Source organism: Sebastes fasciatus, chromosome 1 (assembly GCF_043250625.1).
Source record: "Sebastes fasciatus isolate fSebFas1 chromosome 1, fSebFas1.pri, whole genome shotgun sequence".
NCBI classification, from domain to species: domain Eukaryota; kingdom Metazoa; phylum Chordata; class Actinopteri; order Perciformes; family Sebastidae; genus Sebastes; species Sebastes fasciatus.
This window is the reverse complement of record NC_133795.1, coordinates 1255420-1274574: the sequence shown is the minus strand read 5'-3', so window position 1 is coordinate 1274574 and position 19155 is coordinate 1255420. Positions and strand designations below refer to the sequence as shown.

The 19155-nt window shown below is 38.2% G+C and overlaps 1 protein-coding gene across 4 annotated transcripts in view; it reads right to left on the bottom strand.

Annotated features, from left to right (window-relative positions):
- Positions 1-16144, bottom strand: part of phf2 (PHD finger protein 2) — a 44825-nt gene extending 28681 nt beyond the window's left edge. For 3 of the 4 annotated variants that reach the window (XM_074630789.1, XM_074630945.1, XM_074631038.1), the window contains exon 1: positions 15737-16144. In XM_074630789.1, the coding sequence (XP_074486890.1) occupies positions 15737-15834 (98 nt within the window). In that variant the 5' untranslated portion in view covers positions 15835-16144. The remainder of the gene's footprint in view (positions 1-15736) is intronic. The other variant, XM_074630867.1, reaches the window with a different exon arrangement.
- Between the last annotated feature and the right edge of the window lie 3011 nt (positions 16145-19155).

Below are 19155 nucleotides of genomic sequence, written 5' to 3'. Positions count from 1 at the left end.
AAGAAATTTACTCCAGGGATTCCAGAGATATCACATACACAACAATGGGACGGACGGACGGACGGACAACCCGAAAACATAATGCCTCTGGCCACAGCTGTCACCGGTGTGGATGCATAAAAAGGAATGTAAATCTCACTTTCTCCGTCACGTGTTTGTAATTTGTAGTAAAATGTAATATGTACCATGAAAAAACAGTGTAATAGTCCTTTAAAAATGAGTCATGGTCCACAGCAGAAGGGCATCAGCCCCTCATATACAGCACAGTGCAGGACAAAAGGACAGGAGGACAGAGGAGGACAGAATAATACATAGACCAGACAGTAGACTATAAATAAATACCCGTCTTCACTGTAGATGCAGAAGTATTTGACATTATAGCGCCGTGGTTTACAGCTGCTGTTACAGGAAGTGTTCGTCCATTTCTGTCTTTCATGTAATAATCTTTTCTGCTTTTGACAGTTTACATCAGAAACATTTTTCTGTTACTGGAATGTGATCATCAATGCAAAAGTCTCAAATGTAAAAAATAAAACTGCATGAGATTCACCGGCTACCTCTTATTTCCTACTTTAAGACTTTATCCCGTCTCTCCTCTGACTGATTATTTAATATCATCAAGCTTCAAGCAGTCGCTGAGAGGGTGAAGAGCACTTAACATCTTGTATAACACCACATATCCTACCTTTTATCTGTTATTTCTTATTATTATTATTTGTTTTATAATTTATTGTTATTAGTTTATTTATTCTTATGGATATGTTTATTTATTTATTCTATTTATTTGTTTTATTCTTATTATTCATTTACGTTATATGTGATGTATTTTCATATGAGTAAGTAGGCTTTACATCTGAATACGGGGTATGTGAACGCATGTATGAGCTCTGTATCTGAACATGCAAACCATCCCCTGTTGCACTATAAACTGTGGTTAATCATCTCACATCTATGGGTTAATATATAAATCCTTTTTGTGACGCTAATATCGCTGTTGCTGTAGCCTACTATGACAATAAAATATGATTAGAAAAAAAAGAAAACTGCATGAGGGATATAAACTGAGGCAAGAGGCCCTGGAGAGAAGTATTAATGTGTGACCACAATATAACACAAATAAAATAGAAAATAATAAAATAAAATGAAATGAAATAAAATAGAATAGAATAGAATAGAATAAAATTAAATTAAATTAAATTAAATTAAATTAAATAATATGAAATAAAATTAAATTAAATTAAATAGAATAAAAGAAAAGAAAAGAAAAGAAAAGAAAAAAGAAAAAAGAAATAATAAAAAAATGACATCAATAAGAGATAAAAAAAGTCCTGTTGATTCATTTAAAAACACGATGACAGTGAACGCACCCCTCGTCCCACTGCTCCCAACAGCAGCTGTCATCATGACGGTCTTTTGTCGTTTTGCACCAGCAAATTCCTCCCATTGGGAGCCGCTGCTCTCAAGCTCAACTGAACTGGGAGTTTCCCAGAATGCTTCCTTTTTTCCCTCTTGTGAACCACAGCGCTTTACTACACCGCCTACTCGCTTTCACTGAAGGCAAATACAAGAGTTTGTGTGTGTGTGTGTGTGTGTGTGTGTGTGTGTGGACATTGTGGAAACGCCTGTGTTCATGACATCATTAACTTGGTGGCTTGGAGGAAAACTCCTAAAATTCACACTAAATATGAAATGAACAAACAAGCAGATGTTTAGACACTTTCACTCACAGCTTTTTGTGGTATCAAAGTGAATTTAGTGACGTGTGGTCACACAGAAAAAAGTTGCTCGAGACGTGTTTTTACAAACTTCGGAGTAAGTTCAAGTTTCAGTAACTATATAAACATGTCACCTTGACTACAGTGAAGCTGCGGCTCAGCTCCAGGCTGAGTTTCATCATAGCATCAGGTTACCTCCATTTCAACTTCTCTACATTGTGCTGGTTTCAGAATTGATTTCACGACTATAAGACTTATTTTTAAACCTGCGCCGGGTCTAAACCACATCATCTCTTGCTGCACTGCAGCAGCATCCTTTCACGCGTCTGAAACCGACTTCAACCTTTGACCTTCCTCTGTGGCGTGCAAGAGAAATGACGACTCCTCTGCAGGGAACGATGAAATGTAAGTATATGATAAGTAGGGCTGCCAATAGAAATATTTAATCGTGATTTATCACACATTATTTTATGTGTTCTAAATGAACCTTGAAGGGAGATTTGTCCAGTATTTAATCCTCTTATCAACATGGGAGTGGACAAATATGCTGCTTTATGCAAATGTATGTATATATTTATTATTGTAAATTTATTAACTGTAAATCAATTAATTGTAAATCAATTAACAACACAACACAATGACAGATATTGTCCAGAAACCTTCACAGGTACTGCATTTAGCATAAAACAATATGCTCAAATCATAACATGGCAAACTGCAGCCCAACAGGCAACAACAGCTGTCAGTGTGTCAGTGTGCTGTCTTGACTATGACTTGCCCCAACAATCAGAGCAGCCTACACATCAGAGTCTACTGTTAGCAACCAACTTTATGCTAACAAACAGAACACATTACAACATCAATATAAACTCAAGACACCAAGTGTAACACTCTACTCACGTGTTGCTGAACACACGCATGGCTGGATGGCTGATAGAGGACAACTCTGTATGATGAACAGCCTCATTAACCTCCTTGTGTTTTCATCTCTCCACTTCACCATGAACTAAAAACGAAACTCAGTAGATGCTGACGTTGCGTTCATGGGTCACTGCGAGGTCACCTGACTATCTATTGATAACATGGCACTTATCTGCCAAGATGAACTAACTGGGTCAGTCTGACTTGTAGCGCCCCCTAGTGGTCAATTTGAATGAAACTTTCAGGATATGTTTCAGGTACTCTTGTGAACATATCCTGCCAGTTTTGAGATGATGGGCCAAAGGCTTGTGAAGTTGGGTCTACTGATGTGCTGAGCCCCGCCCTCTTAAAGTTCATTGGTCAATATCTTGAAAAAGAAATGAGTTGTCAACAAGTTTTATGCAGCTTTTGATGAGCCTGGTCCAATGATGATCCACAGAAAATTTGCCAGCAATCAGATTTACGATTTAGGAGGAGATGTCAAAAATGTGTTTTTCAAAAAATTCAACATGGCAGAAAATCTAGTTGGTGAACTTTTGTGTTCCAAGAGACTTTTTTGTAGAACACATGGAGCTGGACATGTCTGTCAAATGTCAAATCGATGGGACTTATGTTGTGAGAGGGCTGGCCTTGAAACATGTTGTAGCGCCACCATATGGCCAATTGGGATCATATTTTATGTGAAGCATTATGACATCATGTGCAGTTATGGTACCAAGTTTCATGTCTCTAGCTCGTTCCAGCTCACAGCAAATTGAGCACATACATAATGTAGCATATAATGCTAAATAGGCCGCGCCCACATGCACCGATCAATATGACACTTCAGATCTTGATTAATACTTGCCCCCAGAGCATGTGCACCAAATTTGATAAAATTCTATCTACCGGATCTTGAGGTACATTTTTTTAATATTTTGGCGCTCCCTATGGGTCGAGCAGAAAATGCTTTCATATGCTTATTCCCAAACACGTACTGAAGATATCTACCAAGATTTTTGATGATTGGATTAATGGTCAATAAATTATGGCCAATTTCCTTCTAAGCCCCTCCCATTGAAAAGTTCGTTGGTCAACATCTTCAAAACGCAATGAGATATCAACAAGCTTTATGCAACTTTAGATGAGCTTAGTCCAATAATGATCCACAGAAAATTTGGTAAAAATCTGACCTAAGGTTTAGGAGGAGGTGTCAAAAATGTGTTTTTCAAAAAATCTAATATGGCGGAAAATCGAGTTAGGCGGACTTTAGTGGTCCAAGAGGCTTTATTGTAGATCACACAGAGCTGCACATGTGTGTCAAGTTTCAAGTCAATCGGACTTACGGTGTGAGGAGCGTGGCCTTTCCAAAATCGCGTGTTTGGGCGTTAATTACAGCGCCACCATGTGGTCGATTTGGCTCATATTCCTTGTGAAGCACATGCACATCATTTCCAGTTATTGTGTCAAGTTTCATGTTGACACAATAACATGTGTTAAAAATGTGTTTTTTACGCTCGCTTGAGGTGGTTTTTACCTTTGATAAAAAATTGTTGATTTAGAGAGTCTGTCTCTTTCTCTCTCTGGACGTGTAATACTACGTTACCGGAGTGTCCCTTTAACAGATTCACTGATATATCTGCTGCTCTGTCAGTAAAGTAAAGGTACTAAAGCTACTAAAGCTACTAACAGTACTAACGGTACTAAAGGTACTAAAGGTACTAACGGTATTAAAGGTACTAAAGGTACTAAAGCTACTAAAGCTACTAACGGTACTAACGGTACTAAAGATACTAACGGCACTAAAGATAATAAAGGTACTAAAGGTACTAAAGGTACTAACGGTACTAAAGATAATAAAGGTACTAACGGTACTAAAGATACTAACGGTACTAAAGATAATAAAGGTACTAAAGGTACTAAAGCTACTAAAGGTACTAAAGGTACTAAAGGTACTAAAGGTCAGGCTACATACTGCAGGAGGTGAATTCAGATATCAAACTGAGATGGACATGAACAGTCATAATACATCCAGATATGTGGCCGTCATTTTTTAACATTACTCCTATTTCTCTGTCCATCATTGCTGCTTTTCTACCATCAACTATCCGATGAATCACAGATGAATCAAATGTAAATAAAGGGTTAATATTACACACATGAGCATCTCACTGAATCCTTACTTTAAATTCTTGATTAAAAAGCATTTAGGAAGTAATACTAAAGTTGATTCAGTCTGGTCTTTGCCTTCTGGTCGAACTAAGCAGGAGTTAAAAATTAATAATGATGAATAATAAATCATTAAAGAAATGTTAAAGTCAAACTATAAATGGGGAAAGCATGTCAGGAGAGAATGATACCGTCATTTAACAACAGAGAAGTGTTTTGGACTTGCATTACTCAAAGACTACAACCACACACAGTATGCAGTGTGTTTAAACTTCAGAATGTAAAATTAAATGAAATGGATGCTCACAGTTGATAAAAACTAAAAAGCTAATGTGGACAGTGGTGTGACAGCTCCAAGGACACAATACAGGTAAATAGTATGTCATTACATCGGCTCTATGATAGGCAGCCAAACACCATTGGTTGGCTAGTTTTAGGTCACCTTGCTAGCTCGGCTACTTGAACTGTAAAAAACGTAACGAGTAGAGAAGCAACAACACAACTGTCTTTGAAATGAATCATTTAGTAAAAGACTTCACTGCTTTTCACAGCAATAACTAGGCTCATGGTTGTTAAACAACCTTCATTTGTTGACTATTTTTTTTCTATTAACTTATTTGTTTATTTAATTTGTTATTATTATTATTTTCTTTGTATTAATATTATTATTATTTTTTTAAATGTATTTTATTTTCTTTTTATTATTATTATTATTTATTTATTTATTTTTCTTTTCTTAATTCTATTTAAATTTTGAATGCTGAAGTTGTTTTCTTTAGTGTACTTATTGTGTTCGTTTCTAAGCTCAACTACTTAAAAAATATGTTTATAAACTATTGTAATTATGAACTGTAAATTGCATATATGAAAACAACCTTGAATAAAGTATGAAAAAAATAATTTGTTAGCAAGCAAATGTCTGTAATAAGCCGTCATTTGAGACACAAAGTGATATCAGCTATCAGGCATGCTATAATGCATGCACAAATATTATGGTTAACATATATTCAGGGAAATGATTGTCACTGATCTAAACAATGAATACACCAAAATTAGCGTGTACAGCATTATGCAGGTTTTCAAAATCATTTGAGTCTTTTGTCCCAGGAATGAATGCCGATTGTAACCTTTGTCCGGAGGGAAAAGAGCTCTAGACATGTCTGTACTCAATAGAACAATCAATATTATCAAGACAGCTGATATGTACAATAGTCAGCTGTTCTCAGTCGTTGCTGCCAGGACATGAGATGTCCAACATGGCTAACCCGCAATGTTTCAGTGCTGTGAACCAATGAACTCCTCCATCGTATTACTGTGGTAAGAGAAACAGTCCAAAAACACCTCAAATAGCTCAAAACCCCGGAAAATAAAACTAAAGCTACATCGCCTGATACCATTATAATATGAATATTATAATATATTATTATTATTATTATTTTAATATTATATTGATATCGTGATATGAGACTAGATATAGTCCTAGATTTTGGATATCGTAATATGGCAGTAGTTGTTGTCTTTTCCTGGTTTTAAAGGCTGCATCACAGCAAAGGGATATTGTTTTCTGCACCACTTAGTGATTATATCCACATTACTGATGATTATTTATAGGGCTGTCAATCAATTAAAATAGTTAATCGCAAATTAGTCGCACATTTTTTATCTGTTCTAAATGAACCTTAAAGGGAGATTAGTCAAGTATTTAATACTCTTATCAACATGGGAGTGGACAGATATGCTGCTTTATACAAATGTATGTATATATTTATTATTGTTAATCAATTAACAACACAGATCAATGACAGATATTGATCCAGAAACCCTCACAGGTACTGCATTTAGCATAAAACAATATGCTCCAATCATAACGTGTCAAACTGCAGCCCAACAGACAACAACAGCTGTCAGTGTGTCAGTGTGCTGACTTGACTATGACTTGCCCCAAACTGCATGTGATGATCATAAAGTGGGCATGTCTGTAAAGGGGAGACTCGTGGGTACCCATAGAACCCATTTACATTCACTGATCTGGAGGTCAGAGGTCAAGGGACCCCTTTGAACATGGACATGACAGTTTTTCCTAACCAAAGTTTAGTGTAAGTTCAGAGCGTTATTTAACCTCCTTCATGACCTGCTAGTCTGACATGGTTGGTACCGATGGGTTCATTAGGTTTTATAGTTTACTATGATACCAGGATCTTCACTCTAGCTTTAAAACTTACGCTACAACCTAAAAATCACAAGTTGCGTTGATGCGTTAAAGAAATTAGTGGCGTTAAAACAAATTTGCATTAAGGCGTTATTATCGCGTTAACTGATGGGTAATGGATACGAAACCATGGTAACAAAAAGTTATGACAGTTCCTGTTTCTGTTGGAGAGAGAGAAGTTCGTCCCAAAGCTTGCCGCCGTATTTCTACCCTCCACTAGGAATGCAACGATACCAGTATTGGGTATCGGGTACGATACTGTGCACATGTACTCGTACTCGCAAAACGGCACCGATACCACTTTACAGCAGCGTGACGTTAACCTCTCGTCACCATCTTTCAGGTCCTCACGCTCCACCTCCCCGACGGTGCGGGCGAGACGGGCCAGTGTTATCGGTGCATCCCTACCCTTCGCCTTAAAGAAGGCTGCTTCATTCAGCTGTAAGTGTGACTACAGAGGGGGTCGGGGTCGGGTTGGAACTGGGCTTAATGTCCTGCCATTGCACCGTCAGCACTTCCAGAGATTCCTTCCTCCAGTGAACCACCAGAAGACTTTTATTGTGAAGCAGCTGCAGGAAGTGCTGACTTGGGTTGATTTTATGCTTGGCAGCTCAACGCTCTAATACTACAGTATGTTTCTACTGTGCACGTTACCCTGCAGTCATACCTCCATGACAGTGAGTGAAATGACAGAAATTAGGCTGCATTAGTCTATATTTTATAATAGCATTGTGTGTGTGTGTGTGTGTGTGTGTGTGTGTGTGTGTGTGTGTGTGTGTGTGTGTGTGTGTGTGTGTGTGTGAAAACCACAGAGGATATTCATCCAACTCTGCAACCTGTTTTAGCTCATTGTTGTTTTGGTTTTACGGCACATTAACTGAGAGAGCAACTTCATAAGGTGATAATACAGAGTGGGCATTTCTTTCACATGATCCTTTATTTATTATCCTTATTCTGAGTATCTACTGCAGCACATTGTAATTTTAGCTAAATTAAACAATGATTAATTTGTTAGCGTTATAAAAACTACAGTTCCCATGACATTTTCCCAGCATATCAAACGTCATCATAACTTTTTGTCATACATTATTTTGCTGTCACAGTCACACTGTGCAGTTTATTAATTGTATGTGCTGATGTTTCATGGCTTGGTAAAAAGGGCCTAAATAAGAAATACACTTTAAGTTAAATTAATATATTACTTAGTATATACTGTGTGCACAGCAGGTAGAGCAGAACTAAATTCTGGCATAAAGAAAACATTTTCAAGTACATGCAGTTCCATTATATACTATATCTCAATGTAAGGATTGCTGAGGAGAAGGTTAGATATTTAGGTGAGACTCCTGGGACTGGTTATCCAAATACACTACAGGAAATATTTGCTGTGTAGTAGGTAATCACTTGAGGTAATTATCAAGTCATTGCTTGAAGATAATTGTAGTAAAATCAAGTTGTAATACTCACTGGCATCAGTGAAATGGGACTGTAGTGAATCAGTTTGTTCACCAGATTAATATCGGTGTTATTCATGGCAAAAGAAAATTGTAAACTAAAGTGATGACATTCACAGAGACATCATGCAGCAACTGACTTTGTTTTGCCAACAAAAAGGAACCACTCAAAACTAATTTGAATTTCAAATGGCATTAACTGTATTAACTGACTTTAAAAGTCTTATTGATTACATTTTTACGGAGACGAATATTTCTTTATTTTTTAATTATACATCCGCAGAGCTTTTAGAAAGGTGCCAAATAAAAGTACGGCTTTTCCTGAAAAAAGGTATTATGATTGTTAATATTTTTTTTAATTTTGGCGGGTCCAAAATTAATGTTTTGTTTATCTCTGTGGAAGATATCTGAAGTTGGGTTCCCATTCTAACAAGGCTTGTGAGTAGGGATGTTAATAATTAACCAACATTAAGCATTTTAACCGATTAACGCTATCGGTTAAAACGGTTAAAAGAAATGTTAATAATTAATTAAAAAGCTGAGAAAAATGTGTCACTTTAATGAGAAAAGCTGGTCCACCTTAAGAGTCCACCTTAAGAGAGTCTGAGCCGGCGTTACAGATACAGGAAGTTGGCTCCCGTCTATAGTTTGCTTGAGCGGAGGAGTTGTAGCCTCGTAGCATTTATTCACCGACTAATAAACTGTACACACACTGTCTGCTACACCTACACCACCACCACCAACACACTGTCTGCTACACCTACACCACCACCACCAACACACTGTCTGCTACACCTACACCACCACACACTGTCTGCTACACCTACGTTCACAGCTAGAACGCCACCAACAACACACACACTGTCTGCTACACCTACGTTCACAGCTAGAACGCCACCAACAACACACACACTGTCTGCTACACCTACGTTCACAGCTAGAACGCCACCAACAACACACACACTGTCTGCTACACCTACGTTCACAGCTAGAACGCCACCAACAACATACACACGGCCTGTCGGAAACTCACTGAAGTTACGCCGCGCTGACAGACTGTAAGTCTGTGACAATGGTGAGCACGAAGCTACCAGCAGAGCTACAGATGCTAACGTAGCACAAACACACACACTGTTTGTCGGTCAATCGCTATCATTACTCCGGGCAGACACACAGCTGACAACCTGCTAAACTAAACTAAATGTGCGGTGGAGACTTTTACTGGGAATGTGGCTGCATGTACGCGACACTACACGCAGCATCGTAGCTGCTAAGTTAACGCTCCCGGACGGGGATTTGTCTGTTGTGTTCATACACTGCAGCTGGCGCACCGCTCCATGCGAGGCAAAAATCTTGTCGGTTAACGGTTAATAATCGGTTAACGAGGGTCGCTTATTGGTTAAGAATTTTTTTCAAAATTAGCATCACTAGTTGTGAGCCAATAGTAGAATGACGTTGGCATCATGTGGTATCTCTGAGTCATCAGTTATCGTGGGAAAAAAAACAGATAATGGCTGAGATTGACGGTAAGTGCCTGGCAACAACTTGTTGTGAAGTAAATTGCAATGGAACGGGGGAGGGAGAATGCAACATCTAGTGGCTCAATGTTATCAATAGTACCTTTATTACATTGGTTTCACATTAACTACATGTGTTGAGTTAAGGCCTGATGAGAAAAAACTTAGTCATGCTGTTGAACTTGTAATTGTTATTTCCAATGTGAGGCCATCGATGGTCCCTAGTACGTCTAGTTAATGTGACACTACAATGTGACACCGTTGTTTTCTATTATAGTTACTGTTACAGACTTTAAAGGAACAGTACAACATTCTGAGAAAAAGAGTGCTGCAGGAAATGAGTCCTAAAACACGGAAATGAGTTCACTTCACGTCTACTAATCCTGCAGGGAGGAAAAGTTAAATAACGGGGGATTTTTATTGTGAAGAGTTTATAGGAAATTAAATTATCCGACGTTCTACAGCCGCTCCTTCTCTGACAACGAAAATATATCCAATCACTATTCGATCAGATCAGGACGCATTGATGTGTCAAGTGTGGACAACCTTTCTAAATTAACCCAAAACATAGCTTTGGTATTTCTGTATTGCAATTTTTTTGTTACTAATCAGCTAGCATATGAGCCAATATTGACATATCTTCAAAATAAAAGCTGTTAATTAACAAAATAACGAGGGACTTTTATTGTGAAGAATTTGTAGGAAGTTGTGTTTATCACTGAAATAACACCAAGGCTCTTTGGCTGCAGGATGTTTCACTTTCCTCACCAGTTAGCTTAGCTGCTAACGGCATAGAGTGGTTTTATCACATAGACTATATAAGAAGTGGACGTAGTCACTGTGACGTCATCTATCGGTTTGTGGACTGCAGTTTTGAAGCCTTGAATTCGGCATTTTGGTCGTTGCCATTTTGTATTTTTTGCAACCAGAAGTGACAAGAGACGGTGGAGCTAAGTACAACCGAACACTGAGAAAGACATTTTTAGGCAACAAAAATGTCCAACTACAGTCTAGTTGAACATTTTGATCGTCGCCTTTTGGCTATTGCCATCTTGTTTTTTGTCTGTCGCCATCTTGGTTTTTTTTGCAACCAGAAGTGACACGAGAGGGTGGAGCTAAGCTAAGACATTTTTAGGCGACCAAAAATGTTATAATTAACTTTGATGAAGTGAAAACACACTGTGAAAGGGTAAAAGTTGTAAGACGAAAACACGGACAACTGCCAGACCGGACAACGTGGTAACGACCTGTCAATCACCAGGTAGCCCCGCCCTAAAGCATCCCCTGCTTTATGGTCTATCTGACTCTAAATGGGACCATCATTTACTAAATGAACATCATGCTGTATTGAAGAAGACTTGAAACTAGAGATTGAGACCATTAACTCATGTTTACAATGTTTTCTGAGGTCATAAATCAAGAGAGAAGTAGACTCATTTACTCAGAGACTTCTATACAACCAGAGGAGTCGCCCCCTGTTGGCTGCTAGACAGGATGAAGGTTTAAGACTCTTCAGCTTTGACTTCACTTTTCAGACCTGAAGGTTGCCTACTGATTTTATCAGAGCTTGTCTGCTAAAAATAATGGGCTAAAAGAGAGCTAAAAAGCTCAAAGTTGATCTGCAAATTGACCCCTTTCACATTACACACATTCATTCAATACAATGTTAATATAAAAACATATTGACTACTGCAGCAAAGCTGACTTATGTGCATGTTGGACGGACTGCTCACTCAGAAACAAACAGAAATGTACAGTAAAAACAAGACATTGTGGTTTTAGGAGCAGTTAGTTTGAACTATTTCCTGATCAACAACAGCTGGGCACAACAACTGCTGGCAGCATCTCAGACGCCCTCTCCTCAACTCTGTTGTGACTCAAACATGGACGAAACCAAGAGTCATCTTCCATGGAAATAAGACCGCTCAGAAGTTAAAAGGAAAGTGTCGTTTTCACTACCGGACACAAAGAGAAACTGATGGCAGTTTTCTTATCTGACTATGACAGCAAATAAGCTTGGTCCTTAAAATATTTATCTTATTCTGGCAATGAATTAAAGGGATAGTTCAGGTGTTTCTCAGTGGGGTTGTATGAGGTTCTTCTCCATAGTCAGTGTGTTACCTACAGTAGATGACGGTCGGCACGCCCCCAGTTTAGAATAAACAGACAGGAGTTACTGCACGGGAGTAAAGCAATGTACTGCTGTGGACGGGGTGGGGGGGGGGTTTTACTTTGGTAAATCCGAACTAATCAAAGTCACACAATAACACAAACAAACTAACCGATCGAGGCAGCGGTAGACCAGCGAATCTTGTGTTCTGCAAGGAAAAAATTACTGTTTTTGGCAATGGAGTCTGGTGGCGGAGTCTGTTGGAAATATAGACTGTTTAGCTGTCTGACAGCGAGGTAAAGCAGTGAAAATATTCTATATATCACCGTAAGTGGCGTAACTTAAATATCAAAGTTACTTGATCAAAACTACTTAGTTAGGTTTAGGAAAAGATCGACTTGGTTAGGCTTGGCAACAAAATTGCTGAGTTAGGTTTAGGAAAAGATTGACTTGGTTAGGCCTTGGCAACAAAACTTAGTTAGGTTTAGGAAAACATTGACTTGGTTAGGCTTTGGCATCAAACTACTTAGTTAGGCCTAGGAAAGGATCGACTTGGTTAGGCTTACGCAACAAACAACCTAGTTATGTTTAGGAAAAGATCGACTTGGTTAGGCTTTGGCAACAAAATTGCTGAGTTAGGTTTAGGAAAAGATTGACTTGGTTAGGCCTTGGCAACAAAACTACTTAGTTAGGTTTAAGAAAAGATTGACTTGGTTAGGCTTTGGCAACAAACTACTTAGTTAGGCTTAGGAAAAGATTGACTTGGTTAGGCAACAAAACTACTTAGTTAGGTTTAGGAATAGACTGACTTGGTTAGGTTTAGGCAACAAACTACTTAGTTGGGTTTAGAAAAGATCGACTTGGTTAGGTTTAGGCAACAAAACTACTTAGTTAGGCTTAGGAAAAGATTGACTTGGTTAGGCAACAAAACTACTTAGTTAGGTTTAGGAATAGACTGACTTGGTTAGGTTCAGGCAACAAACTACTTAGGTTTAGAAAAGATCGACTTGGTTAAGTTTAGGCAACAAAACTACTTAGGCTTAGGAAAAGATTGACTTGGTTAGGCTTTGGCAACAAACTACTTAGTTAGGTTTAGGAATAGACTGATTTGGTTAGGTTTAGGCAACAAACTACTTAGGTTTAGAAAAGATTGACTTGGTTAGGTTTAGGCAACAAAACTACTTAGTTAGGCTTAGGAAAAGATTGACTTGGTTAGGCTTTGGCAACAAACTACTTAGTTAGGTTTAGGAAAAGATTGACTTGGTTAGGCTTTGGCAACAAACTACTTAGTTAGGTTTAGGAAAAGATTGACTTGGTTAGGCTTTGGCAACAAACTACTTAGTTAGGTTTAGGAAAAGATTGACTTGGTTAGGCAACAAAACTACTTAGTTAGGTTTAGGAATAGACTGACTTGGTTAGGCTTTGGCATCAAACTACTTAGTAAGACCTAGGAAAGGATCGACTTGGTTAGGCTTATGCAACAAAATTGCTGAGTTAGGTTTAGGAAAAGATTGACTTGGTTAGGCCTTGGCAACAAAACTACTTAGTTAGGTTTAAGAAAAGATTGACTTGGTTAGGCTTTGGCAACAAACTACTTAGTTAGGCTTAGGAAAAGATTGACTTGGTTAGGCTTTGGCAACAAACTACTTAGTTAGGTTTAGGAAAAGATTGACTTGGTTAGGCAACAAAACTACTTAGTTAGGTTAAGGAATAGAGTGATTTGGTTAGGCTTAGGCAACAAAACTACGTAGTTAGGCTTAGGAAAAGATTGACTTGTTTAGGCAACAAAACTACTTAGTTAGGTTTAGGAATAGACTGACTTGGTTAGGTTTAGGCAACAAACTACTTAGTTAGGCTTAGGAAAAGATTGACTTGGTTAGGCTTAGGCAACAAAACTACTCGGTTAGGTTTAGGAATAGACTGACTTGGTTAGGCTTTGGCAAAAAAATACTTAGTTAGGTTTAGGAAAAGATCGCAATTTGGGTTAAACTAACAACAGAAGTGGCGTACCTTAAGTACGGAAATTACGTGAGAAATTAATCAACTTTGACTTGTGGTTCCAACAGGACACGAACAGCGGTTTTCCTGGGCACCTGACCCACCCATCCACCCCGACCTCCTCCCTACGCGGCGTCCGCCGCTCTCTATACTTCCCGGTTCCCAATTACGTGAATTACATACAAATTTATTTTGCACTGATCATCATGAAAAAAAAAAAGTGAAATTTGTGTGCGAATCAATACATTAAATTTTGTGACTATTTCATAAAGAAAAGGACATAAACCTCTCAGATATAAACACATAACTTGATTTTATGATATGTTGTGTTTTTATTCCTGTTATTTCTTGATGTTAATGTAAAGCACTTCGGGTACCTTTTGGTCATTATAAAGGGCTATACAAATAAATGTTGATTGATTGATTTATAACATTCCCTACTGTAGGCCTATATATTATAAATGATATAGTTAGCAGCATTAATCTGATATGGGAACATTTAGAGTCTAAATTTAAAGAATCTTTTTTTCATTATACTGTTTTTTTTTAGTTTATATGCTGGTGTGTGACAGGAGGCTTATCCACCACATACATCCAGTATACAGTGTGATAATGTGCCATCCATCCATCCATCCATCCCTCCAGCCAGCAGCAGCAGGCAGTGGGGAGCATTAAAGAGTTAACGACGTTCAGGCGCGTAAATACTGTTCATCGCTCTGAAGGGCTCGTTCACCAAAACGAAACACGATTAACTAAATGATCTGTTCCCCAAAACACCAGCCGAGTGCAGCCGAACAGCGTGAAACACCGCGAAACAAAGAGGGCTGCAGGCACAGAGCTGAGCAGACACAACCGGCTCACCGGGAGGGAAACACAGCACCGGGTAACGGGGATCCGGTAGAGATCAGTACCGCTCAGGAGCGGCGGGGAAAGTGATGAGCAGGCGGTGGACACCATATATATATAAACATCGCAGTGAAACATTAATATAAATATCTCAAATTGCTGATGAAACCTGCTGAGTGAATGTGTGTATTAAAGCCCCGCTGGAGCTCTCAGTCCGGGCGGTTAGTCAGCCATCGCTGCCCGGCAGCAGGAAGGCTGCTCGGCGCAGCTCGAGCTCCACACTCCGGTCGTGATTTCCCGCCGTGCTCGGTGAAGAACACACGGTGAAACGGCTCGGTGAAAGCTTCAAATGTGACGCCATTTAAACACAATAAAGGTTAAATGTGTGCTTGAGAGCGGGAATATGGTGAAAGAATGGGAGAGAAGCGAGACTACGGAGAACAGCGACCCGCGGAACGGCTCCGCTCGGCGGCTCCGCGGGTCGTTAAGACCCGTTAAATAGCCGTTAAGAGCCGTTAGTAGACGTTAGTAGACGAAGCGACATAACTTTTTTAAAAAGGGTGAATCTGTTTAGTGTTATTGTCGATATAAACCGCTCTGCTGTGTGTAACTCCTCCTCTCCTCCTCTCCGCTCTGCTCGGCGGCCTCTCCTTCCTCTCACACAGACCGACCGACCGACCGACTGACTGCTGAGAGCCACAAAGCTGTCAGACGCCACCGAGACTTCGCCATTTTTGTTTGTTTTAAACAGAACGCAGAAACGCGCCATAAATAAAAGCCCAGCAGCGAGCCGCGGCGGGAGAGAGACGGGGTCTTACCTGCCGTGGAACCAGTCCTTACAGTTGTCGCACTCGATCATAAACTGGGTCACGTCGTAAGGTAATCTGCAGATGCAATAGACTGGTACAGTCGCCATGTTCAGTGTTCAGTGTTCAGCAGTAACAGTAACACGGGATGGACCGGGAGAGAGTGGGGGGGCTGCGGGAGGAACCGCGTCCTCAGAACCAGATGATGATCCCAGATGATCCAATATGATCCAATACCAGCAGAACAGAACCGAACAGACCGCCGGACGCATCCAGCTACACGCAGCAGCTCAGCTCCATCACCCCGCGGCCCGATGGAGGCTGGTCGGTCAGACAGCAGCAGCAGCAGCAGCAGCAGCAGCAGACTCCTCTAACGCTTTATTATTATTATTACTGAGAGCAGCGAGAGGAGCGAGATGTGCCCCCTGCTGACTGCACGGCTCCGACACCGAGGCGGGCTGATACAGCCACACAGAGGAGAGAGCACAGAGAAATAAATAAATATATATATGTATATATATATATAAATATATAAATATGAAAGTTACGTCAGGGTGGTTTAAAATTTAGATGAATGAATATCCGGATCAATCAGGTTAATATTATTCTCTCAGCATCCAACACACACACAGGATAAATAATAATAATTATTATCAGAATAAACATTGAAAAGATGATTACATAATTACGTGATAAATATATAACCAAATTAAATAATATTTTTTAAAAACGTGCAAAATAATGAATTAACCTCTTGTTGTTAACTGATGAATAAACATTTTAAAAATATCTCATTCTGCCATCAGATTATTTTGCTGTAACATAATTACATTTACATGATAAAAAATAACCAAATTAAATAATGATATTTAAAAAAAAAGAAGCATAATATTAAATAAAAAAGCGTGATTTAAGGCTATATATATATATATATATATGGCTGGTTTTAGACCTATGGAAAAAAATATAATAATTAGAACATAAAATGTTATATATATATATATACTATAATAATATTAATTATATATATGTCTAATAATACTAATAATTATATGTTTTTGTGCGTTTTTATATATTTAGTTATATAGTTAAATAAATATATAAATGTGAAAGTTACGTCAGGGAGGTTTAAAATCTCAAATTTAGATGAATGAATGTCCGGATCAATCAGGTTGTTATTATTCTCTCAGCAACCTCCATCCAACACACATACAGGATAATAACAATTATTATCAGAATAAACATTTAAAAAATATCTCATTCTGCCATCGGATTATTTTGCTGTTACATAATTACATTTACATGATAAATATACAAACAAATTAAATAATATTTAAAAAAAAAAAAAAAGCATAATATTGAATAAAACAAATGGCTGGTTTTAGACCTATGGAAAAAAATATAATAATTAGCATATAATATTTTATATATATATATGTATATATATATATACATATATATATTTATATATATTATAATAATAATTATATATGTCTAATAATAATAATTATTATATGTTTGTGCGTTTTTATATATTTAGTTATATAGTTAAATTAATAAATATATATATATATATATACATTTATATATATATATATATATATTTATATATAAATATATATATGTGAAAGTTACGTCAGGGTGGTTTAAAATCAGCGGAGCTCAAATTTAGATGAATGAATGTCCGGATCAATCAGGTTGTTATTATTCTCTCAGCAGCCTCCATCCAACACACATACAGCATAAATAATAATTATTATTATTATCAGAATAAACATTTAAAAAATATCACATTCTCCTATCAGATAAATGCAGATTATTTTTCTTTAACATAATTACGTTATAAATATATAACTGAATTATACTGAATAATATTTTTTAAAAATTGCAAAATAATGAATTTACTGCTTCTTGTTAACTGATGAATAAACATTTTAAAAATATCTCAGTCTGACATCAGATTATTTTGCTGTTACATAATTACATTAACATGATAAATATATAACCAAATTAAATAATGATATTACAAAAAAAAGAAGCATAATACTAAATAAAAAATACTGATTTAAGGCTATATATATATATATACTGTATGTATATATATATTTATATATGGCTGGTTTTAGACCTATGGAAAAAAATATAATAATAATTAGAATATAATATTTAATATATATATATTATAATAATATAATAATATGCACTTGATGCACCTAAGATTTTTATCATAATTATAATTAACATTTGCCTATATCAGCAAAAGAAAAAGTACAAATTAAGTCAATTAAAAAATGTAAACAGAACTGGAAAAACAAAGTTTGGAAACTTGTGTTTGGTGGATTATTTCTCTGTTACAATGCTAATGGTCATTGTATTTTACATCGTTGGAAAGCCTGTTTATTTACCTTCGCAGTGATGTCCAACTTGTAAGGATCATGCATTTGTGGGATGAGCAGCACAGCTGATGATGTGGGGAGCGCCCAAGAAAAATTTGCCAAAATGCTCCATCAATGGTAAACAGTGTATTCTCCTGTTGGTGTTGACTCTTGTTTTGAGTTGTTTGGTGGATTGGATGATTGAACTCTCTATCAGTAACAAGGAACAAACAAGACATATTGATTCATTGAATCCACCGTCAGGAGCCTCAGTAGCGGTGGAAGATCCATACGCAGCCACAACAGCCTGGCACCTCCTCCTCATGCTGGTCACCAACCTGGTCACACGTTGCTGTGGGATGGCGTTTCATTCCTCAACCAGGATTCGTTGCAGGTCAGCCAACGAGGTTGTGTTGGTCACTCTAACACGTACAGCACGCCCAAGCTGATCCTACAAGTGTTGAATTGGGTTGAGGTGTGGACTCTTTGCAGGCCGTTCCATTCTCTCTCCTCCCACATTGTGGAGGTAGTCTGTGATAACCCTGGCTCTGTGGGGGGGCGAGCGTTGTCATCTTGGAGGATGAAGTTAGGTCCCAGATTGTGGAGATATGGGATCGCCACTGGCTGCAGAATCTCATCCCGATATCTCCCTGCATTGAGATGGCCTTCAATGATGACAAGCCTTGTTTTGCCAGTGAGGGAGATGCCGCCCCCCCCCCACACCATGACACTGCCCCCACCAAAAGCTGTTACTCCATCGGTGCAACAATCAGCATAGCGTTCTCCACGTCGTCTCCATACTTTGACCCTGCCATCCAACTTTGGCAGACAGAACCTGGACTCATCACTGAACATGACATTCCCCCACATGTTCAGGTCCCATTGTCTGTGTTGTCGACACCAGCGCCAACGGGCCTGATGGTGAAGGGCAGTCATTGCAGGCTTCCTGGTAGCCTTATGAGAATACACTGTTTACCATTGGCAGAGCATTTTGGCAAATTGTTCTTGGGCGCTCCCCACATCATCAGCTGTGCTGCTCATCCCACAAATGCATGA